Source organism: Xyrauchen texanus, chromosome 39, assembly GCF_025860055.1.
Source record: "Xyrauchen texanus isolate HMW12.3.18 chromosome 39, RBS_HiC_50CHRs, whole genome shotgun sequence".
Lineage (NCBI taxonomy): Eukaryota > Metazoa > Chordata > Actinopteri > Cypriniformes > Catostomidae > Xyrauchen > Xyrauchen texanus.
In genome coordinates, this window is record NC_068314.1 from 5,384,617 (window position 1) to 5,410,627 (window position 26,011).

At 37.3% G+C, this 26,011-nt stretch overlaps 1 protein-coding gene across 1 annotated transcript; it reads right to left on the reverse strand.

The window, feature by feature from the left end:
- Nucleotides 1-1,489: 1,489 nt before the first annotated feature.
- LOC127632319 (vesicle-associated membrane protein 3-like) lies at nucleotides 1,490-24,825 on the reverse strand. Its single transcript, XM_052110843.1, has 5 exons — nucleotides 24,741-24,825; nucleotides 7,209-7,290; nucleotides 3,334-3,492; nucleotides 3,017-3,068; nucleotides 1,490-2,333 (listed from the first exon to the last, which is right to left on the reverse strand). Coding segments are annotated over exons 1-5 (315 nt in total). The 5' UTR covers nucleotides 24,743-24,825; the 3' UTR covers nucleotides 1,490-2,313.
- Nucleotides 24,826-26,011: the final 1,186 nt, after the last annotated feature.

The window sequence follows — 26,011 nt, forward strand, 5'->3', positions numbered from 1 at the left end:
CACAAGGTCAGTCTGACCTATACATACATGGTTTGATCACACCAAGTGCACAGGACGTGCCTCGGTTCATGTCTTTGTTCGGAACCGTGACGGTGGCACACGGATGCAAGTCATAGACAGCTAGAAGTCTTTCCTTGCTTGGTAGTCCCAGGCCACCAGGGAGCAGAGATGGTGGTGTTTGCTTATGTTGATTGGACGTAAAGGCGAGTGCTGTCAGGTGTCTGTGCTGGGACTAGCGTCCTGTGATGGACAGGTGTCAGTTGGGTTGGAGCAAGTGTGCCGCACAAGCCCTCAAAAGTGAAGCCAAATGTCTCGATCGCACCCGGTGACTGGTCCTAGTATAGGTCATAAACCCCGCCTCTCCATGTTATTCAACGGGACGTGAGACCAACTAAACAATTAAATTACACTTCACATATCTTTTTTCCAAAGATAGTTTCTGTCATTTACTGTAGTTTCTATCACATTGATGTAATTTCAAGTGTTTTCAAAATAAGTTTGTTTTTAGTTAGTTATTTGATGCTATAAAAACGGTGCTGTGACATCATGATTGACAGCTGTGATTGACAGGTTCTCTGAGCGAAGTAGTCACTTTTCTTCGGGATCTTCGGAGGACTGAGGAGATTGGAGCTTTAAATGTAATATCAAAATTTCTATAATTAATTATTTCACACCGTCATAAGTCAAAAGTGCAGGGGCGTGTGCTTGCGATTGATTCAGCAAGAGTGAGGGCGGGGCCTTGATTTCGCGGCTTTACTTCCTGATCACTACTGCGCAGGTCTGGTCCCGAAATCGCAACTGCGCTCTTTTCCATTGGTGAGAACTGAAGCCGCCAGTGTCCCGATATGGCGATCTAGACGTTTTGGCTTCACTTTTGAGGGCTTGTGCGGCACACTTGAATGGAAGACGTCACGGTGTGATGTCATAGGCTGAGAGTGCAGGGAAGTAGATCAAGAGGAAAAAAAATAAAAAGAATTAAACCAGGAGGTAAATGGGGAGTAGAAAAATATGTATGGGTTGTTTATTTTCATTTACCTGAAGGCAAGTGTCTTGATGTTTTATTTTAGTTTTTTTTTAATAGAGTAATGATAGATATAAAAAGTACAATTATTGCCAATAAATCCGTTATAAAAATAGTAAATATAAATTCCAAAATCTATGAAAAAAAAAAAAAGAAAATTATATATATATATCATGCAGTCCTTAGGAAAAAGTAAAAATTTTCCTGGTTGTATCACTTTTTATAAAATATATTATTAGGGGACATTGCAGAAGTAGAGAAATTCTGGCATATGTAACAATTCAAATTTGGGGAAAATGAAAGAGACCAATAATTAAGTTCAAAGCTAACAATCTATCATTCAGAACTATGAAGATAAAATAAAAAATACAGTGGATGCAAAAGTTGCCCTAATAATTGAAATTTCACACAAAGTCTTCCACTGAATATATGCTATTTACACTGAATAAACACTTCAGACGATGTTAAATCCAAGTTTTATTGAGACAACATTGGCAATTCAATAGATTTAACAGTTTGCAAGCCCACAGTATATAATTGCACATGTTTACAATTTGCACACGTGAGACATCCGATGGTATACATGCAAAACGCTCGCATAAACATAAATAGTTGTTTTGGCACTGTGAGTAAAAAAACATCAATAATTCCATTCACTATTTGTGTGATGTACTACTGAAATTGAATTAAGCAAAGATCATGTTTGTCAGACTATTTCTACATATGGCAATAATACATATATAATGCAGTTAAATAATGAATGAAACTTTTATTCCACAATATCTCAAATGCTTAAATACCTTTTTTTGTGTGAAGATTCTTAGTAAACATCAGAGTGAATTTTTCTGTTTCTGTGACATATAAGTTTGGCAGTGTAGTTGTCTAAAGGCACTGCTGGCATTCCATGGCATTTCTGTGGTTGTTCAGGAAGGGCTTTATATCTAGTTGGCACTGAATGAGGCAACTAAGTGAAAAATATTTGATTTACAGAGCCCGTAAGTGATTCATCAATATGAAGTGATGTTGGAAAAAGACTTTTGGTGAACATGTTTTGGCCCTCAACTGAAAGGAGAATATCTCAAATTACCACGAGGTTTTGGACCATTTGTAACTTTGATACTGTCCGAGGTTAGTCATTGTTCTGTGGTTTCTATAAGACAGGAGTGTGTCTTTGAAAAATGTTAAGCATTTAGGAATACATTCAAATCATAGATTCTTTATCTTTCATTCCCAAGTTGACACTTCATATTTTCATCATTTCATAACCAGTTTTCTCTCTATATTCTGTGTCTTTATGACTGCGTCGCCCAGACTGAAAGAGAACGAGAAGAGAAGTTCACAAATCATCTTAAATTTATAATTATCTTTATAAGCAACACAGAACGATTGTTTCAACACTTAATCACAGGACCTGAGGCTCATTAAAACTGAATTAGAAGCTTTTTACTAGACCTTCATTTATTTTTGCTGCCCCAAATAAAGTTTTTCATAAGTAAGTGTACTTGTTAACCAAGTGGACAAAAGTGTCAGTGAAGAGCATGACTGAGATTAAATATGAGATGAGTGAAGTTTCAAGAAAACAGAAAATTCAAGGTAAACCAATTGTGAGCAGAATTTCCAGTGAAGCTGTGATTTAGACAACTTATGCAAAAAGTGTGAAAAAAATTGATAATTGTGTGTATTTAGGATACATAATATTTTAGCTACGAAATTAGCCTTGGCAAGACAAAAAAAAAAAAAAAAAAAAGTAATTCCCATCAGCATAATTTCCACCCCAGAATTCTGTTAAACAATACAATCTCCTGCGGAGCATGTAAATACACTGTAGGACATCGCTAGTAGGCAAATAATAATAATAAATAGAACAAAATAGTAAAAGTGTTAAAAATGTTTTAACAAGACAAAGTCCACACAGAGCTAAAAGTGCCCAAACTTGAAGAAACACCCATTATATCAAAGACCGTTTAGAGAGGCTGTTAATATCGAGATACTCACCTACGATGATGATAATGATGATCACAATCACAGCTATTAAAATGGCCCACATCTGCAGAGATAAACAGGTATACATTGCAATTTGGTGACAATGTTTGGGTCACTCAAGTTTATATATGTTGCTTTGCAGCACATGCCAAGAGCTAAATTATCTGCCGAAATTTGTTGCGCAATTTGTTTCTTTGTTGGTTAGTTTACTCTTCTTATTTAGCTGGGATATTCATTTTAACATTGGAAAAATTACACACGGCAGCTTTAAAGCAAATAAGATTAATTTCTAAACTCTTCTGCACCTATTCTTTTGTTTATTGTTTTACCTTGCAATTCTTCCACCAGTACTTCCTCTTGAGTTTAGCAGCACTTGTCTCAAACTGGGAAGCACCAGCCTGCAGGGCATCGGCACGATTGTCCAGCTCAGAGAGCTTCTGGTCTCGTTCCAGGACCTTATCAACATTCACTCTCATGATGTCCACCACCTGCAAAAACAAGAAATGCCCGCAGGCTGTTAGAGAATACCATAGAAGTCCTTGAAGAGTTATTCAAGAGGCTGGGAAAATAATCAAGGTAGAAGAATCTTGGCATTTATGCAAACAAACAGCAGTTTGGACAGTGGAGGAGGTTTTATTGATTTAGAATTTTGGCAGGACAACAGGAGACTTCTTGTAAAACTAGGCAAGCAGTAGGAACAATAACATCTATCTGAGAAGTCAGCATTTTACATGAAGGTCCATTGAAATTAAAACAGTCTTGCCCCTCAAAAACAATGCCCCTACAATACTATCTCAAAAGGGTTGAAAGTAAATATATTTATCATGTGGCCAAGAAATACTTCCTTATCCAGTGTTTGGGAACAAACCTTAAATGTTTGTCAGTTTCATCATCGTTTGGTCAGTGGCTTTATATTTAAAAGGCTTGTACTCCTAAAAAACAAGTTTTGTGACTTAGTGCATTTATATAGAGCGACAATGCCAGCCCACTTTTGCTTTTATTAAAACTTGTTTGGTTGTTAAGAGTATCATCTCTATTTTCATTTGATCTGCCACTTTAAAATATCCATTCATTTTCACGCATCATCGTGCTGATAAAGTTAAAGTCCATATATGTGGAAAATGGGACCTTATTCCCTCAAAAGTTGAAAAAACTAGATGGTTTGAATAATTTTCAAAGATAACACATCCTGTGGATCATTTAGCTTCATTTTAATAAAAATGTAGTTTTCACAGCACAATATAGTTCTATTTATTAACATTAGTAAATGCATTCCTACATTTTAACTGTGCATTTTCATGTTGAGAATAAATGTATTCATCCAAAAGATGAAAAACATTTGCTTTGAGGCTTAATATGGTGTTAGGATGAAAAGAAGGTGCATTTCGAACTGTTTTGAGACCAGTGCAGACAGGCAGCACACTGGAGGTTAATACATTCACTAAATAGGGAGCAAGGGTGAATCCTATAACTTTTTATGCAACCAAGTACATTCTCTCCTAAAATCTGACCAAAAGTTCAGTTTTAGGCTGCAGATGAGGTTTGGACCAATCGACATGTTTGGTAGACATGGGACAATGATAATCAGAACATAGATTCTGCAACTAGTTTTTGGAAAGAAATTAATAGGATTATTAATTCCGGAACCAGAGTGTCACACTCTATTAGCTTTTAGCCAATCTCAAAAGTTGACAAAGAATATTTTAGCCAATATATGCACTTTTAAAATCTGCAATCTCTTCCAAGAAACAGGGTTCCCACTCTTTTCAAAGCATATTTCCAGGACATTTTATGTGCCCAACAAGTGTAATATTTAAGCAAAAACACATGCGTCCATTTAAATCTAACTTTTATTTTTGATTTAGTTTGTTTTTGATTGTAGTTTCTGACCTCCAGATAAGCAGTTTCCTCCACGGCCCCGTGTGATTATAATCCCTGTAAAGCTGTGATTCAATTAAATATATACATAGTCTGTATGAGCTGCACACTTCAGTGCTCTCCATCTCGGTCATCTCACACATACACAAGAGTGCATGTGATGATCATGATGAGGGGTTTTCGGTTTATGAGTGGCCGGCTTCACATATTCATTTTGAAGTGTGCATCACTTGAAGATTTATTTATTTATTCAATTAAATCAGAGACTTTTTAGTTTAATTATCACACTAGGTCATATCACAATTTTAATTTGATTAATTGTACATTCAAACATTAATTTTCATCCAAATATGTAATAGTCCATGACATTTTGCGTTTTGTTGCTAATGCCATTTTTTTTTTTTACTAGATTCTGTGTTTTCCACATGTGGTAACTGGGGCATAAGCTGAATTAATTGAAAAGAAATTCACATCCCAATGTATTAAGGCGAATCACCACCCTACCAACCCAGTGTGAACAGCCCTCTACATTGCGAGTAAATCACCTTGCTAGCAATATAGTCAAACCATTTTATTATACTGATATATTTTCCAGGACAAATAATGCTTTTCCATTATATTTAGGTATTTTTATAATTTTCCATGACTGGAAAACTCCATTGCAAATTTCCAGGTTTTGCATGACGTGTGGGAACCCTGTAACATTATACACCTTATACGTCTATCATAAGTCCACTACTTTAAATGCAATTTTTTTACAAAGGGACTTAATTTTCGAACAAATTCGAACACTGAACAATAGGACAACATTTGAAGAGTCAATATATACACTTTTTTATAGACAGCATTTAGTTTGATGTGCTGTATACTTTCTAGACAATGGTTGAGTCTCAAAATCTAGTGAATGTCATTTTTGGGCATGATATGTACAGCATGTGAACATAGGTAGTTCACATGAAATGTCAAACAAAGAACACATTTCTAGTTCTTGTATAATTGTTGAGCATGTTTTATGACCACTAATTTCCTGTTAAACTACATGCAATATTTGTACATGTATTTCTGTGCTATAAATTCATGTCACACTGCATGACTGTTTAAACTAAATGCAATAATGTAAAAAGATGATAAAACTGGTGAAAACTTAAATCTACAATACATCTTAAATATACACTTACAAAAAAAAACTCTTACAATAACAAAGACTATGGCAAAACAAAAACATCTCCATCTGTATATACAGTACATCCCACATGCTCCAGTGCTCCACAAACCTGTTGTGGTACAGCGGAGAGTGACACTGCCCTGCCACTTTAAGAGAGATCAGGGTTGGGAGGGAGAGCCAGCGTGAGAAGATCCATGATTCAATTGCATAACCATAGTGTTACATAACAGATGACAGCCTATGAGCTTGCCCAAGACTGAACGATGGCAACCGTCAGAAGAGGTCAATGGTAATTTAAAGCGTAAAGACCTGTCCTGCCGTGAACTTACAAAAAGTCGAAATATGATCAGTGGTGAGCTGAGGATGAGATAAAGAATTAGTGCTGACAGCTGAAAAGATAGACAGAGAGGGATAAAGAGGGAGTGATCAATGAGAGGTTATGGCTTTTTATGCACACACACAAACACATTACATATATATACAACTTTTTTTTAAGTACGTGTATACAGTGGCAAGTAGTATGTGAACCCTTTGGAATCACATGCATTTCTGCATTAATTACACATAAAATATGGCCTGATCTACCTGTGTGTGTGTGTGTGTGTGTGTGTGTGTGTGTGTATATATATATATATAAATATGCTTTATACACAATATATTTACATTTAGAACCAAATGTGGTAATATTATACAACCATATTAGGTAATATTATTGGCAATGTAAATGGATTTTGATATATAATTTAGTATGAATGCTGTGAATTTAGCTTTTAGATTCCAACCATTTGGTTGTGCCATCCAAAACCAGAAGTGTAAAGACTTTTGTGAAAGTGGTGAATATATCAGAAGCCATTTCTGAACTGAGCGCAGCAGGAAAATAGTCCATTAAAATATTCTAATTAGTGACATGAGTGGTCCTGAACACATTAAATGCAAATGTAAAGGTAAAGGTAAATGTTCAAGAATCCAGACTAAATACATTCTGATCATGATTTTGTAGACTGCAAAGAAACTCTCCCAGAGTTCTCCCAAAGTCACAGATTACATATAATAAGTAATATAAATGCAGTTGACTGTTTCAAAGCCAGTGATGATGATGATGACAGAAGCAGGGAAATCTCTTACTGTATACTGAATAAAGCGGTGTCAAGTTTTTCTTACCTCATCCACCTGTGCCTGCGTCTGCTGCAATCTGCGATTACTCCCCGACATCCCTGCGGAACCCTCTGCACCTGGGGTGGACCTATGAATGAGAGAAAATGGGCTTACAATGGCTTTATTGAACATTTATGGGTGAAGTGTGTAATTTAGCATCAAAATCAAACTGAAAAAAATGTTTCCCAAATCAAGAAATTAAAAATACAGAAAAGTTAAATCTAAAGGAAATAAGTACACTCAAGAGCACCAATATCAATATATATATATATATATATCAATATATATATATATATATCAATATATATATATATATCAATATATATATATATATATATACACATACATATACATATATATAAATAATTTAATTATAACTTTTTTTAAATGCATGCTCTATAAGTGGAAGCACATGTAACTTATACCTGTCCTCAGCAAGAGGTCACAATGTTAAACTGCTTAGTGTTAAATAATGGAAAATAATAAAAATAATAAATATCAAATGAAAGTTAGGGATCTGTAAGGTATCGAGAAATACATGAAGTCAACTTTAAATAATAATTCTTAAAAACCAAAAAACAACACAATGTCAATTCTGACAGATTTTTTTTTATAATCCTGAATAAATCAAACAATGTCAGGGTCAGCTATAACTCAGAGTACCCCTTTCTCACTTCCTTATTCTCACTTGCTTATGGTGGATGTAACAGTACGACACGTGGTCTGGAAAGTTTAATATTCTCTGCGGTCACAGCTTCAACGTGTGAACTCCGTCATTCCCACTGTGATAATTTCTGTTAGAATTGTGAATAATTCTGGCATTTGAGTTTAGTTTATAGAGGCAGCTTTAACTGAGAAAAAAAATAAATAAATGGCTCTACAGTACAACACATGCATGGTTTTTATAACAACTCCTATACTGAACAGTATTATTAGATAATTAAAGACTTTACACTCTTGTTGGATGGATCAAATTAAAACCACACATTACAGAATAATGCAAGTTGTGATGTGAATAAATGTCATTTTCAGAAAAGAAATATGTTTTTAGAAAATTCTGCTACCTTACATGGTTCATTAGCCAAGGCCTTTGTCAACAAATATATCCATTTCAAATGAATTTAGTATTAAATAATGAAAACTAAGATTTAAATATTTTGTCCCTTACCTCAACAATCAGTGGGTAATATTGACTTTTTGGCACTTAAGATCAAATATGTTTATTAAAAAGGTAATACAAAGGCAGAGATGCCACAATACTTATTATATTAGAGATATAAGAGAACTCACGAAGATTAAACGCAAAGGAAATAAAATGCAGCAATATAGAATACATTCTGAAGACAATCCATGTAAGAAATAGTTTTCAGAATGCAAGGCAGTGATCATTTACATGTTAAGAGAAACCATATGAGAAAAAAAGTTTCAGTTTAAGGCATTTGAAGCATTATCTGCAAGTTACTAATTAAACATGATGAAACTGAAACACTCCAAGTGTCTTTATATCATGCAAACAATAAAACACAGATCTCTCCCAACAAACCCATCTTCAGTCCGATCCATAATTAGATACTTTATGGGCTTATTATATGTGCAATCAGTAATTTTTACAAGTATGTCAAAGTAACATATATTGTCTTACAGTGACACCTAATGGCCAGAAAGCTGCATCATTCAAACACACTAGTTTCCTGTTACCAATCCAGTTGTAGAAATCCACTATGCACAGTAAACCAGGATTAATCTAATCCATGAATGAAAGTGTCCAATAACAGGGCTGTTACTGAGACTAAGCAAGTAGTATTTAGCTGGTCATGTGTTCCAAACATGGCTGCCACATGAGGATGCCCCTACCGCAGGTAGAATAAAAAAGCTTTTATAACGTTATGACGACAGGACTTTTTATCTCTGGAGAGTACTCATGATTTCATTAGTTTCAATATTACTATTCATTCTTTAGAAGTAAAACTTTAAACGAGGAAAACTGAGTGTACCCTTAACAATAGCACAGCAATAATGATTTTGCGAAGACATCAACACGCTTTTGGTATACAGAGGCATTTTAAATACTAAGACATATCTGTAGTACACTGCAAGGTACACCAATATTATTTGGCAAAGTAAAACACTCCGTAAAGTTGTTTATAACAAAGAGTGCTCCAAATGCAAAGAAGCCGCAATATATGTTACATTAGAGATAAAAGAGAACTCGCATAAGATTAAATGCAAAGGCAAAAATACAGCAATATAGAATAAATTAAAAAGACAATCAACATAAGATCAGATCACTTTAAAGGGGATGCAAGTCAGTGATGCAGCAATATAATTTGATGCAAATAATTAACACATCCTCACTACTGGTCCAGGATTTCGTCCTCGAGTTCCCTTCAGCATTTAATGTCGTTGGTCAAAACAGCTTTCTGTGCTTTAGCGCCACTTCATCATCCAAAGCTCAATTGGTAAGGGCATTTCATCAACGTAAAAAAAAGCCTCGCTTTTTTGGCATTCGATCTGTGCAAATGTTCAATCTAGGTGCGAATGGCTAATTAGGAATCTTTTGTTTCGATTCAACATTTTAATCATGGTGAGAACTCGCACAAAAATGTCGCTTTTGGTGTGCAAATTCTCATGCCATATGGACTGCTGCCATTGTTTTACACTCTCAGAATTTCAAAACAAGGCTGGAAAAAGAGCTGTATGAAAACATACTTTGACATATAGGGGGGTTCCCCTTTACTCCCCAATTTGGAAGCCCAATGCATTCTAAGTCTTCATGTTGGCGTAGTGACTCGCCTCAATCTGGGTGGCGGAGGACAAATCTCAGGTACCTCTGCGTCCGAGACCGCCAATCTTAGCATGTGGCTTATTGAGCGCGTTACCAACGGACACCTTGCGCTATTCACAGCGGCATCCACACAAAACTCACCACGTGCCCCACAGAGAGTGAGATCAACATTATAGTGACCACGGCAAGGTTAACCCAATGTGACTCCTCCCACCCTAGCAACCGGGCCAATTGGTTGCTTAGGAATCCTGACTGGAGTAACTCAGCATGCCCTGGATTCGAACTTGCGACACAAGGAGTGGTAGCCAGCATCTTTACTTGCTGAGCTACCCATGCCCCAAAGCATCAGTGCACTTAAAATTATTAAGCCTCGAGTATTGAATCAGAATGAGCTTTAATGCCAAGTATGCTTCCACATACTAGGGTTGCAGCGGTATACCGGTTTCACGGCATACCACGGTTTGAAAATTGACAGTTATCATACCATGTACATTTGCTTATCTACGGTATTGAGAACAAATTGCAACAGAACGGAGAATCTCACATGGGCGTGCGCATCTCCTTTATTCCTTGTCTGCCTGTCAGACTCCACAACTTGCGACATACACACACACACACGCACGCGTGAAAATGTCTAAGAGAAGCGAGGCAAGGGGGTCTGACATGAGTGTGTGCGAGTGTGTGAGTTAAAGCAGTGTTTCTCAACTGGTCTATTCGGACTGGGCACGTGGCTCATTTATTGTAAAAGCGTTTTTATTTTTCATTGGATATTTCAGTTAACTTGCATTGGGACCTAACGCGTCTCCACAAGTGTTTAACATGATCAGGGTTGCCAGATAAGAGACGAAACAACCCCAGTTTGAGATTTATACTTGTGCAAATTGGAAATATTCCACCTAATGCTATACTTATTTTGTGCAATCTGGCAACCATGCACGTCTCGCTTTCTCCTTTGAACAAACTTAGCGATCTGTAGTGAAATATTCTGCTCAAGGAAAAGTGTTATACGGCTACTCTGTGTCCATTCTTGAGGCTGCTTGTGATGTTTGGTGATACTAATTTTCCAAGTAAACCTTCTCAGTGATTAAATTAAATATAAAAGTAAATCTCGGCATCATTGACACACGGAGGCGTAATCATTGACATGCGAGCAAAAGCAAGCCAGAGACGAATATGTAAACATATTTAGAAATGTTGAAGTCCCTTCGAACCTGTATGTGTCGTAAACGGGTAAAGTTTTAGAAAAATAAGTAAACTCGCCCGCTTTGCGACATTTTTTATCATTATTAAAACTGAAAAATATATTAACAGGAAGTAGAGATGGCAAAATAAATTTATAATCTCCACCTTTATTCAGTTTTTTAATGCCTGATAGAAAAGTATCTATCTTTGTAGAGCAATATAATACTTTAGGCAATTGCAGAATAGTCTCATTAGTCACAGATACACTTCAGAAAATTGAGTACACAACTATTTCTGGGATTAAAAGTTACAAAAACCAAATCAATGCAGAACATTGTATCTCAAAAGCAATACAATGTGGCCCCCATGCACTACTTAAAGCCCGATGTGGCCCCTTTACCAAAATAGTTTAAAATATTAATAATTACACACATAACCTTTAAAAATGTGTTTCAGGATTTTACATGAGTAAAAGAAACTGTTATATTTTGACAAAATGTTATAGTTTCATATGAAATGATCTAAAGGTAGAATCTATTAGACCTCATTTTATATCAACAGTCAAGTTTCAAGATGTGTTTCAGCTAGTATTTATTTTTCATAAATACATTAATTTATTATTATTATTATTATTATTACTATTATTTAAGACTAGCTCACTGACCTAACCATGGTAATGAGGAGCCTTTCCTTCTGTGTAAAAGGGATAATAATGGGCTCATATAAGTAAATATGCTCTTAAAATTTTAAAAGGGGGAGAGACAACTTCCTGTAGAGTTTGTTGTTGACATCAACAAAAATAATGACACTTGACGCATGTCCTTGTACTGGAAAACCATGAACAAAACTATGCAACATAAAAGGAAATGCAACCCAGGATACATTAAATACAGGTTGTTTTTACTATGGCAGGTCGACACTTGATTTCCAATGTAAAATCTGTCCTGAAGCAAAACCAGTTGAGAAGCACTGAGTTAAAGGTACAGACAGGAGCAATCTGGCCTCACTGTCGCGCACCTACAGTATATGTTAACTGTTAATAATCATAGGACATTACTTTAAAAGCTCACACAGCTGATGTTATTTTTCATTTAGTAGTTCATTTAACATGCTATCATAACATGTAAACTAACATGCTTTAATTATATAACTGTTATAACATACACTCACCTATAGGATTATTAGGAACACCATACTAATACTGTGTTTGACCCCCTTTCGCCTTCAGAACTGCCTTAATTCTACGTGGCATTGATTCAACAAGGTGCTGAAAGCATTCTTTAGAAATGTTGGCCCATATTGATAGGATCGCATCTTGCAGTTGATGGAGATTTGTGGGATGCACATCCAGGGCACGAAGCTCCCGTTCCACCACATCCCAAAGATGCTCTATTGGGTTGAGATCTGGTGACTGTGGGGGCCATTTTAGTACAGTGAACTCATTGTCATGTTCAAGAAACCAATTTGAAATGATTCAAGCTTTGTGACATGGTGCATTATCCTGCTGGAAGTAGCCATCAGAGGATGGGTACATGGTGGCCATAAAGGGATGGACATGGTCAGAAACAATGCTCAGGTAGGCCGTGGCATTTAAACGATGTCCAATTGGCACTAAGGGGCCTAAAGTGTTCCAAGAAAACATCCCCCACACCATTACACCACCACCACCAGCCTGCACAGTGGTAACAAGTCATGATGGATCCATGTTCTCATTCTGTTTACGCCAAATTCTGACTCTACCATCTGAATGTCTCAACAGAAATCGAGACTCATCAGACCAGGCAACATTTTTCCAGTCTTCAACTGTCCAATTTTGGTGAGCTCTTGCAAATTGTAGCCTCTTTTTCCTATTTGTAGTGGAGATGAGTGGTACCCGGTGGGGTCTTCTGCTGTTGTAGCCCATCCGCCTCAAGGTTGTGCGTGTTGTGGCTTCACAAATGCTTTGCTGCATACCTCGGTTGTAACGAGTGGTTATTTCAGGCAAAGTTGCTCTTTTATCAACTTGAATCAGTCGGCCCATTCTCCTCTGACCTCTAGCATCAACAAGGCATTTTTGCCCACAGGACTGCCGCATACTGGATGTTTTTCCCTTTTCACACCATTCTTTGTAAACCCTAGAAATGGTTGTGCGTGAAAATCCCAGTAACTGAGCAGATTGTGAAATACTCAGACCGGCCCGTCTGGCACCAACAACCATGCCACGCTCAAAATTGCTTAAATCACCTTTCTTTCCCATTCTGACATTCAGTTTGGAGTTCAGGAGATTGTCTTGACCAGGACCACACCCCTAAATGTATTGAAGCAACTGCCATGTGATTGGTTGATTAGATAATTGCATTAATGAGAAATTGAACTGGTGTTCCTAATAATCCTTTAGGTGAGTGTATAACTGTTATAGTTAAATGATATTTTTTATCATGTTTATAATTCTGTTAGATATCTTATTTTTTCTATTTATTTATTTTCAAAAGGGAGACTTTTTTTTTTTACACATATGTACCAAGAGTGGACGCCGCATCATTCTTAAAAGTGTTACACATACTTCAATTATAATAAAGTGTTGGCTCAAAAATAAATAAATAAATAAAATAATCCTTCTGTTTTCACTACTAATAGTAATTGTGTAATACCGCATACCGTGAAACCGTGATATTTTCTGAGACGTTATCATACCATGAAAATCTCATACCGTTGCAACCCTACCACATACATGGAATTGTTCTTGGTGACATAATCTTCCAGTGCACAAACAATACAACAACAAGACAGATAATAAAAATAAAGAGCGAATAGAAATATAAGTATATATAGAAATACGCAATAAGACAAAAATATACATTTAGTATGTAAAAATTAGAGGTCGACCGATTAATCGGCTGATTTTTTTCATTTTTTAACATAATCAGCATCTGCCAATATCCAAGTATATCAAGCCGATTATTAGGCAGGCGCATCTGTGGGCAGCCTAGTGTTGTTGTGGAACACGTGTTCGACGCACGCTGCCCCTAGAGTCATTTTCCAGCAGAGTGAGCAGACCTCATCCAGTGCCTAAGGAAGGAGCTAAGTTCCTTGGAGAACAGTAAGGATTAAATTTGTATAACTTCTTTATATTTAATTAAAAACTTTTGATATGTTACTGCCAACTTCAAGAAAAAACGCGACAAACGCGATAGGCGACATGACGTTCGGCTACTTTGGATATTGATAGCGTAGTTGAAGTTGCATTATCACAGCAGAAGGGTTGCTATCATGTCACAATAAGTAAGCAAGAATTTTGCAATTACAGACAGTGAATCTGAGACTTTTATTTGTTCTGTTTGTGTGTCTTATATTTGAGAGGGTTGTCACTCAATGCAGAGAAATAAGTAATAAAAAAGATACCAACGCACTATAGGCTAATGAAGGACTGGCTTTGGTAAGCTCGGACGTTATCGGTTCTGCTGTCGGTACTGGAGAAATTAAGAAAATACATTTATTATTGCTATAAAGAGAAAGTTATTTTATCTCGCCAGCCATTTCTATGTATAATAATATGAAACCATTTGTCTGTGATGCAATTTAGCCAAGCACGATCGGTGATTGTTGTAAAATGCAGTCTAGCTACTGTTGCTAAATTACAAGCACATATCGGCCAAAAATAAATCGGCAGCATTAATCGGACCCGGATTTTTCGGCATTGGCCTGAAAAAAACAATATCGGTCGACCTCTAGTACAAATACAAATCTGTTAAATACAGTGCAAGGAAATTACTGCAGAAGAGGTAGGATATGTTAAATAATACAATGGACTAGGCTGTGTATTGCACTTAATTATAATTTAGTTTTAACTGTTTATGAGATGGATAGCCTGTGGGAAATCTTGTGCCAGATGGTTCTGGTGCTCAGTGCTCTGTAGCGTCAGCCAGAAGGCAACCGTTCAAAAAGGTAGTGGGCTGGGTGAGTGGGGGTCTAGATTGATTTTTCCAGCCCTTTTCCTCACTCTGGAAGTGTAGCATTCTTGAAGGGAGGGCACTGCTACCACAGAGCCATTTAGAATGGTGAGTGGGATCAATATTAGGGTGTTCCTTCAAATGTCCACAATCATCTCCACTGTTTTGAACGTGTTGAGCTCAAGGATGTTATGACTGCACTAGTGAGCCAGCCATTCAACCTCCATTCTGTATGCAGACTTATTGTCACCTTGAATGAGGCAGATGACAGTAGTGTTGTCTGCAAACTTCAGGAGCTTGACAGAGGGTGCTCGGCAGTGCAGTCATTGGTATAAAGGGAGAAGAGTAGTGGGGAGAGCACACATGCCTGGAGTGCCCCAGTGCTGATAGTACATGTGCTGGAATTGAATTTCCCCAGTCTCACAAGCTGCTGCCTACAGTGGGTACGGAAAGTATTCAGACCACCTTAAATTTTTCACTCTTTGTTATATTGCAGCCATTTGCTAAAATCATTTAAGTTCATTTTTTCCCCTCATTATTGTACACACAGCACCCCATATTGACAGAAAAACACAGAATTGTTGACATTTTTGCACATTTCTTAAAAAAGAAAAACTGAAATATCACATGGTCCTAAGTATTCAGACCCTTTGCTGTGACACTCATATATTTAACTCAGGTGCTGTCCATTTCTTCTGATCATCCTTGATATTGTTCTACACCTTCAATTGAGTCCAGCTGTGTTTGATTATACTGATTGGACTTGATTAGGAAAGCCACACACCTGTCTATATAAGACCTTACAGCTCACAGTGCATGTCAGAGCAAATGAGAATCATGAGATCAAAGGAACTGCCTGAAGAGCTCAGAGACAGAATTGTGGCAAGGCACAGATCTGGCCAAGGTTACAAAAAAATGTCTGCTGCCCTTAAGGTTCATAAGAGCACAGTGGCCTCCATAATCCTTAAATGGAAGACGTTTGGGACGACCAGAACCCTTCCTAGAGCTGGCCGTCCGGCCAAACTGAGCTATCGGGGGAGAAGAGCCTTGGTGAGAGAGGTAAAGAAGAACCCAAAGATCACTGTGGCTGAGCTCCAGAGATGCAGTCGGGAGATGGGAGAAAGTTGTAGTAAGTCAACATCACTGCAGCCATCCACCAGTCGGGGCTTTATGGCAGAGTGGCCCGACGGAAGCCTCTCCTCGGTGCAAGACACATGAAAGCCCGCACGGAGTTTGCTAAAAAACACCTGAAGGACTCCAAGATGGTGATAAATAAGATTCTCTGGTCTGATGAGACCAAGATAGAACTTTTTGGCCTTAATTCTAAGCGGTATGTGTGGAGAAAACCAGGCACAGCTCATCACCTGTCCAATACAGTCTCAACAGTGAAGCATGGTGGTGGCAGCATCATGCTGTGGGGGTGTTTTTCAGCTGCAGGGACAGGACAACTGGTTGTAATCGAGGGAAAGATGAATGCGGCCAAGTACAGGGATATCCTGGACGAAAACCTTCTCCAGAGTGCTCTGGACCTCAGACTGGGCCGAAGGTTCACCTTCCAACAAGACAATGACCCTAAGCACACCGCTAAAATAACGAAGGAGTGGGTACACAACAACTCCGTGACTGTTCTTGAATGGCCCAGCCAGAGCCCTGACATAAACCCAATTGAGCATCTCTGGAGAGACCTGAAAATGGCTGTCCACCAACATTTACCATCCAACCTGACAGAACTGGAGAGGATCTGCAAGGAGGAATTTCAGAGGATACCCAAATCCAGATGTGAAAAACTTGTTGCATCTTTCCCAAAAAGACTCATGGCTGTATTAGATCAAAAGGGTGCTTCTACTAAATACTGAACAAAGGGTCTGAATACTTAGGACCATGTGATATTTCACTTTTTCTTTTTTAATAAATGTGCAAAAATGTCAACAATTCTGTGTTTTTCTGTCAATATGGGCTGCTGTGTGTACAATAACGAGGAAAAAAAATGAACTTAAATGATTTTAGCAAATGGCTGCAATATAACAAAGAGTGAAAAATTTAAGGGGGTCTGAATACTTTCCGTACCCACTGTATCTGTCAGAAAGCTGGTGATCCACTGACAGATAGACATGGGAACAGCAGTTCATCCCTGGTAAAACTGATTGGAAAAAAATTACTATACACAGGACAAACAAACAGAAACAACAGAATTGTAGAGCTCAACCCCGACGCAGCCATCCGCAGCGCCATCTTCACACAAATTTGAAATGGACGCATCACACAAATGTCAGGCAACTATTTTTAACAGCCCAATCGTGTGGTCATAATCAAAGATTAGTGATCGACCAATAGGCAATGCCATATATCAGTTTGGATGATAAACATTCTATTCTATTCCATTTCACAGTTTTATCTAGAAGCTTAAATTATGTCTAGCCTTAAATGCGCACAACTATCCAAGGGCATCCATTTATAACCCAATCAATTTCATGACTTTCGGTTTCGTTTCATTCTTTCACCGAAGCAGATGGAACACTGACTCTTACGAGTAAGTTCTTTTGAATCTACAGTGCAAAACATACAGTGTGACCAGTATAGTTCGATTCTCGAGTAAATAATGCTTTTTAATCTATAGCGCAAAACATACAGTGTGACGTGTGCAGTTCGATACCCTAACAAATTACACTTAGAGTCGGTTCTTTTGAATCTACAATGTGAAACATAGAATGCGACCAGTGCAGTCCGATTCACAAATAAATGACTCGTATGAGCCAGTTCTTTTGAATCCATGGTCTGACACCATCAGCACTCAGCCGCTTCACTGTGTGTTTATCACTGCACTTGTGTTCATGCCGTTCTAAACTAAACTGTAAGAGCAGAGTAGATCTGTTAAAAGCTATTGTTTGTCTTTTTTTTTTTTGGACATTACAAATGTTAGCCAGCAGCTGGTGGCAAAAGATAATTTTTGTGTGAAATATGAGCCAGTCAGGTGACGTTAATTGAATCCACGTCAGCCATTTACATAAAACAGCACTTCGTGATTGCTTACTACACTTACACTACAAAAGCTAGGAAACAGCTATAAACGAACACCTTCATCATTACGGCTCATCACAGCTGAGACACACAACAGACTGATAAATTACACAATGGGTGCTGTTTAAAACAGTGGAGGACATAGCGGTTTCTATAGTGATCGACCCTTGCACACCGGTTACCGCGAAATATGGAGAAATACCCCCGTTTGGACGTTATTTTTCCACAGAGAAAGCTGACCTTCAGAAAGCTGACAGCATTTCTGCTTGGGTGTGGCAACAGGTGATCGCACAAGTTCCGTCTCTCTCTCTCTCTCTCTCTCTCTCACACACATCCATCCTTGTTTATCCAATAACTTTATCAAACAGCACAAGCCTTGATACTATTTCTTAATAGAATTTTTTTTAATTACTAACGGAGGCTTGGACGCATCATTTGGTTTGCACCAGCAACGACAGATTCTGATCCGTCTTGTAAGAAAGTAGTTCCATGCACAAATTTTTCTTTAAGTATTTTTGAGGAAGAACTATTTGGAAATAAGATTTGACTGCGGTCAAATCACAGCAGTGCTGATGTAGGGCCATATCGCACCTCCCGATTCAGGCCAGAAGACAGCTGCTTGCCATAACTAACCTACGTAAACCATTAAACACAAGAAATTCCACTGCAATGCGGCATGGATATTAACGGGCAGCACATGCCAGAAATGTATCAACTTTTCTTCTGATGCGTGTTATATGATTGAACTCTTGCAGTCTCCACGAATTTACAGTCAGGTCCATAAATATTGGGACATCGACACAATTCTAATCTTTTTGGCTCTATACACCACCACAATGGATTTGAAATGAAACGAACAAGATGTGCTTTAACTGCAGACTTTCAGCTTTAATTTGAGGGTATTTACATCCAAATCAGTTGAACGGTGTAGGAATTACAACAGTTTGAATATGTGCCTCCCACTTTTTAAGGGACCAAAAGTAATGGGACAATTGGCTGCTCAGCTGTTCCATGGCCAGGTGTGTGTTATTCCCTCATTATCCCATTTACAAGGAGCAGATAAAAGGTCCAGAATTAATTTCAAGTGTGCTATTTGCATTTGGAATCTGTTGCTGTCAACTCTCAATATGAGATCCAAAGAGCTGTCACTATCAGTGAAGTAAGCCATCATTAGGCTGAAAAATCTAAACAAACCCATCAGAGAGATAGCAAAAACATTAGGTGTGGCCAAATCAACTGTTTGGAACATTCTTAAAAAGAAAGAATGCACCGGTGAGCTCAGCAACACCAAAAGACCCGGAAGACCATGGAAAACAACTGTGGTGGATGACCGAAGAATTCTTTCCCTGGTGAAGAAAACACCCTTCACAACAGTTGTCCAGATCAAGAACACTCTCCAGGAGGTAGGTGTATGTGTGTCAAAGTCAACAATCAAGAGAAGACTTCAACAGAGTGAATACACAGGGTTCACCACAAGATGTAAACCATTGGTGAGCCTCAAAAACAGGAAGGCCAGATTAGAGTTTGCCAAACAACATCTAAAAAAGCCTTTACAGTTCTGGAACAACATCCTATGGACAGATGAGACAAAGATCAACTTGTACCAGAGTGATGGGAAGAGAAGAGTATGGAGAAGGAAAGGAATCATACCACCTCATCAGTGAAACATGGTGGTGGTAGTGTCATGGCGTGGGCATGGCTGCCAATGGAACTGGTTCTCTTGCATTTATTGATGATGTGACTGCTGACAAAAGCAGAAGGATGAATTCTGAAGTGTTTTGGGCAATATTATCTGCTCATATTCAGCCAAATGCTTCAGAACTCATTGGACGGCGCTTCACAGTACAGATGGACAATGACCCGAAGCATAGTGCGAAAGCAACCAAAGAGTTTTTTAAGGGAAAGAAGTGGAATGTTATGCAATGGCCAAGTCAATCACCTGACCTGAATCCGATTGAGCATGCATTTCACTTGCTGAAGAAAAAACTGAATGGAAAATGCCCCAAGCAGGAACTGAAGACAGTTGCAGTAGAGGCCTGGCAGAGCATCACCAGGGATGAAACCCAGCGTCTGGTGATGTCTATGCGTTCCAGACTTCAGGCTGTAATTGACTGCAAAGGATTTGCAACCAAGTATTAAAAAGTGAAAGTTTGATTTATGATTGTTAATCTGTCCCATTACTTTTGGTCCCTTAAAAAGTGGGAGGCAGATATACAAACTGTTGTAATTCCACCGTTCACCTGATTTGGATGTAAATACCCTCAAATTAAAGCTGAAAGTCTGCAGTTAAAGCACATCTTGTTCGTTTCATTTCAAATCCATTGTGGTGGTTTATAGAGCCAAAAAGATTAGAATTGTGTCGATGTCCCAATATTTATGGACCTGACTGTATCAAAATATTACTAAAAGGTTGAGAGAAATCCAACAACAGGATGAACAGATTTATTTCTGCACACATGGACTGATCTGTATCTGTGCTTCAGGAAGGGACAAACCCATTCAAAAGACTTTAAAACAAAAGATGGGTGTGACCCAAATACAGCTCACGGTTTCAAATGAGGTCGCAGACAAGATGGCTGTCTCTCAAAACCTTGTGAGCTGCCCAAACACCATTTCTGGTCATCATGTGTACAAGTAAAACCTAATAAGATGCCTGCCCACAGAAAACACCATTTGTGGGCACCACAGGCACTCCAATTGTACATACTGATACTGTATAATTAGGCAGCTTACTTGGTTTTGAAACACAGACGTTAAATCCCAAACATCTCAGATGTGCGGCTTTAAATCCAAACTGTCAAACAGATCAATCTTGCTAAAAAAAGTTAATACTTTATAACAACAGCATGTGTATACTTAACAGATCAACAGTTCACGAACATTCAAATTTATAATAAATATGAATAAAAGTTTCATAACATTCCAAATTATTTGAAGTATTTGCACGCACTCGCGCACACACACAAGTTTGGAATAATGTACAGATTTAGCTGTTTCAGAAGGAAATTAGTACTTTAATTCACCAAAGTGGCATTCAACTGATCACAAAGAATAGTCAGAACATTATTGATGTAAAAAACAGCACCATCACTATATGAAAAAAGTCCCATTTCCAGCAGCCATCACTCCAACACATTATCCTTGAGTAATCATGCTAAATTGCTAATTTAGTCCTAGAAAATCACTTGCCATTATATCACACACAACTGAAAGCTATTTGGTCCGTTAAATGTAGCTTAACATTGTCTTTGTGTTGCCACATTATGCAATAGACTGGAAGTGTCTTAAGGTCAATATGAGGTAAAAAAATGGCAAAAAAGACACAGCTTTCTATAGAAACTCTATATATATATCAGTCAATCATTGTTTTGAGGAATGAATGCTACACAATGCTTGAAATTGCCAAAAATGTCATACAAGGTTTACACTACAGTCTTCAAAAACAAAGGACAACTGGCTCCAACAAGGACAGAAACAGATGCAAAAGGCCAGATGTACAACTAAATAAGGTGATAAGTACATCAGAGTCTCTAGTTTGAGAAATAGACGCCTCACATGTCCTCAGCTGACAGCTTCATTGAATTCTAAAGACTCAACACCAGTTTCATGTACAACAGTAAAGAGAAGACTCAGGGGTGCAGCCTTATGGGACGAATTGCAAAGAAAAAGACACTTTTAAAACAGAAAAACAAAAAGAAAAGGTTAGAGTGGGCAAAGAAACAGACATTGGACAACAAATAATTGGAAGAGTGTTATGTTATTGATTGGACATGATTTGGAAATGCACACACCTGTCTATATAAGTCTTAGGGCTGTCAAATTAAAATTCTAATATTCGTCAAATTAAAAAAAAACATCTTAAGTGCTATGTGGCGCTTCTTCGGTTTCTGGAGTATCGAAGATTGTTGACAAAACCAACATCATATGTAAGTTGTGTGAGAAACCGCTGCTATATCACTCCACAACATCTAACTTGAGAACACACATGCAGTCTTCTCATCCCGAAGAGGTTTCTCGAGAATGTCATGACGAAGGGCCATTATTAAAACAGTGCAGGGTACTTTTGTTACATCAATTTCCTTGCGTGCACATTTAGGAAATTATATTTGATCAATGAATGATTGTTTACAACGTTATGCACTTTAAACAAAGTCATGTCATTTAATTTCAATAAAAAAATGTGATGCTTGATTTGGATTATATTTGCTCACTGCACTCACTTGCGCCCTCTTGTGGGCTTAGGAGAGAATAGAGTACTTTTTTCCTCTAACATAATGTCTTTAGAATTCGAATATAATTTGAATATTACTATTATTTAAGAAATTTGAATTTAGTTTTTCAGCCCTATAAGGTCTCACAGCTGAAAATGCATATCAGAGCAAAGACCAAGCCATGAGGTCAAAAGAACTGACTGTAGAGCTCAGAGACAGGATTTTGCCAAGGTGCGGATCTGGGGAAGGCTACAAAACAATGTCGGCTGCATTGAAGGCTCCCAAGAGCACAGTGGCCTCGATAATTCTTAAATAGTAGTAGTTTGAGACAACCAGTGAGAAACAAGATTCTCTGGTTTAATGATATGAAGATTGAACTGTTTGGCCTCAATTCCAAAGGTCATGTCAGGAGGAAACCAGGCACTATTCATCACCTGTGCAATACCACCCCAATGGTGAAGCATGGTGGTGGTAGCATCATGCTGTGGGGATGTTTTTCAGCATCAGGGACTGGAGGACTGGTCAGGGTTGAAGGAAAGCTGAATGCAGCAAAATACAGATATATCCTTAATAAAACCCTGGACCAGAGCGCTCAGGACCTCAGACTAGGCCGAAGGTTAACATTCCAAAATGAAAAGGACCCTAAGCACAAAGCCAAGGCAATGCAAGAGTGGCTTAGGGACAACTCTGTGAATGTCCTTGAGGGGCCAGCCAGAGCCCGGACTTGAACCCAATCAAACATCTCTGGAGAGACCTGAAAATGGTTGTCCACCAATGGTCCCATCCAACCTGGAAGAGCTTGAGAAGATCTGCGGAGAAGAATGATAGAAAATTCCCAAATCCAGGTGTGCAAAGCTCGTTGCATCATTCCCAAAAAAAGACTTGAGGCTGTAGTTGGTGCCAAAAGTGCTTCAACTGAATTAAGGGTCTGAATACTTATGTCAATGTGATATTTCAGTTTTTTTATTTTTAATATATTTGCAAAGTTAGGAAAAATCAGTTTTTTGCTATGCCATTATGGGGTATGCAGGGTTTTTCATGCCGCCTCCAGCTGTCTACAAAACTCTGGAGGGTGTCTTCATGGAAAACACTAACAAGCGTTGCACTCGGTGGATTGTCATTTGTAACTGCCAATCTCAGCAATAATAATAATTTTTAAAAAATCAGTTGTTGAATAGTCAATTGATGTCATTTAACTAGGGCTGTCAATCGATTAAACAATCGTGATTAATCGCATACAAATATTTGCTGAGAAAGCCCCTCATACAACATGGAGACGCTCGTCTCTCACACCAGCTGTCTGCAGCTCGCAACGTCATCATCATGAGATCATCATGATAAGATCAATCTTATGTGAAAAATAACACTAAAATGACAACAGCAATAAAATGTATGTGTGTGTGTGTGTGTATATATATATATATATATATATATATATATATATATATATATAGGTTTTGGATAGACAAGATTGACAAATGCTTTTCAATAAAACTCTTATGGCTAAATGTTTTTACAGTGTTCAGTGACTAACATGTCAATATGATTAATTGTTACTAAAATGTCATGAAAAATGAAGGGGTCTGAATACTTTCTGAATGCACTGTGTGTGTGTGTGAGAGAGAGTAATATATATATATATAGCTAAAGATCCTCAATCAAATCAATGGAATAGCCCTGTTAGTTACATCAAAGTCAAATTTAACTTATATTTGTTATATTGAATAAAGTAAAAAAAAAAAAAAAAAAAGAGCATCTTTATATCAAGCGTTGACAATAAAGGTCTAAAACGTGAAATGAGTACATTTTACCTGAAAAAGAATCAGTCTGTCATGTTTAATCAAACATTACAATGACTCTTTACTGTTTAAGTAAATTTAACTGTTTCATATTATACTTTTAGTATATAGTTCCTCGCCCAACGTCAATTTTATATAGTAATTTTAATAACTACCCATTTTAATTGAGAAAAACTAAATGTGAGAATAAAAAGGCTATAATACATGTCGTTTGACGAGGTTTACATTTCTCAAGAACTTTATATTTTATCAGTCAGAAACAAACGATTAGCCGTTAGCATATAGACAAAGATAAACAAAATACAACACTCGTTAAAACATTTAAATAAACAATACCATTTATTGAAATTAACTAACTGTATCTTTTACACTTTTACAGATAAGAGACTAAAACAAAAGTATAAAAGCGAATACAATCTATGCTAATAATGCTAACCTGTTGCTGCAGCCGCATTCACACCCATAAAAAAAAACACAAACTTTCAAACTGACAAGACACGATTTGATTCACAGACTGAAACGAACTCTTTTTTTTTTTATTCTCACACAAGCAAAAACACATTATGTTATAAAACCATTCAGTTCGTAAGTGTTATTTGTGTAATTTTACTTACATGGTTGTTGACTTGATGCGTGTGAGTGTGAAGGCCCCACGGATACAGCTGCTGTTACTGTGACAGTGTGTGTGTGTGTGTGTGTGTGTGTGTGTGTGTGTGTGTGAGAGAGCGAGAGAGAGAGAGAGAGAGAGAGAGTGTGTGTGTATACAAATTTGTATTTTTTTGTGGATGTATCAAGCAAATAAAGCTTTTTGATTCAAAAGTGTTTACTATAAGTGTAGTAAATGTTTTCTTGAAATAAACATATAACGTATACTGTATAGCTTAACACCGAATCCTCTATTTACTGTGTCTGAGTGAATATGCAAATATAATACTTATTAATGTTTTAGAAATGTAAATAAATTTTATTAAGCCTATAAATCTTCTTGAATCCAAACAGAGAATTATAATTTTTGTTTGAATATCTACAGTAAATTATATCTATCTATAGTATAATGTACATATATAGTATAATGTACATCTATATATATATGTGTGTGTGTGTGTGTGTGTGTGTGTGTGTGTGTGTGTGTATTTATATTAAAAGTTAAGCATTTCATATATGCTTTGTCAATGTTTACTTTAAATATATAGCACAATATAAATTAAATATACGATTTAGTAATGATTTGACAATGAAGAGTAAACACTTTTATCAAACCAATAAAGAGACAAATTTTACATCAATCTGAAAGTGACTTGAAAACACATACATATTTAATATTACACATATAATGTGTAAGATTTACCATGTAAATGAAGCTTCTTGATTCTTGAGAGAGAACCCGAGATTGTGTGTGCATGTTTGTGAATGTGAACTACTCTGTCTCTTAGCAGAGAGAGTAAAATAGATAGTGGATGTGACAGTACATATGAACAGTTAAATATATCACTGCACAGATTACTGCACAGTTACATTTGTGCCAGATGTTTTGTGTTCTAACTGTCTCTTTTAACAGTTTTGAAGTTATGGTTGAAAAAGGCACAGTGCGAGCAATTGTTCTCTTTTAAAGACTTTATTTTACAGCAGAAATTATATAAAGCATTCAGAAAACATTTTCCATATTTTAAGGGCAATTCAAAACGTTTTGCATGGCTTCAGCAGCTGAATATATTTTTTAAACATATCCAACAATTCAGTGATGCTCTCACATGCACAGTTACAAAACTTAAAAATAAATAAAAGTAAATAAATAAAACTCACAAGAAGGACAGATAGAGGGAGAAGGCTGAGGAAACAGAACATGAGGCAAAAACTCATCGGAGGAAGAGAGGAGGCTACAAGG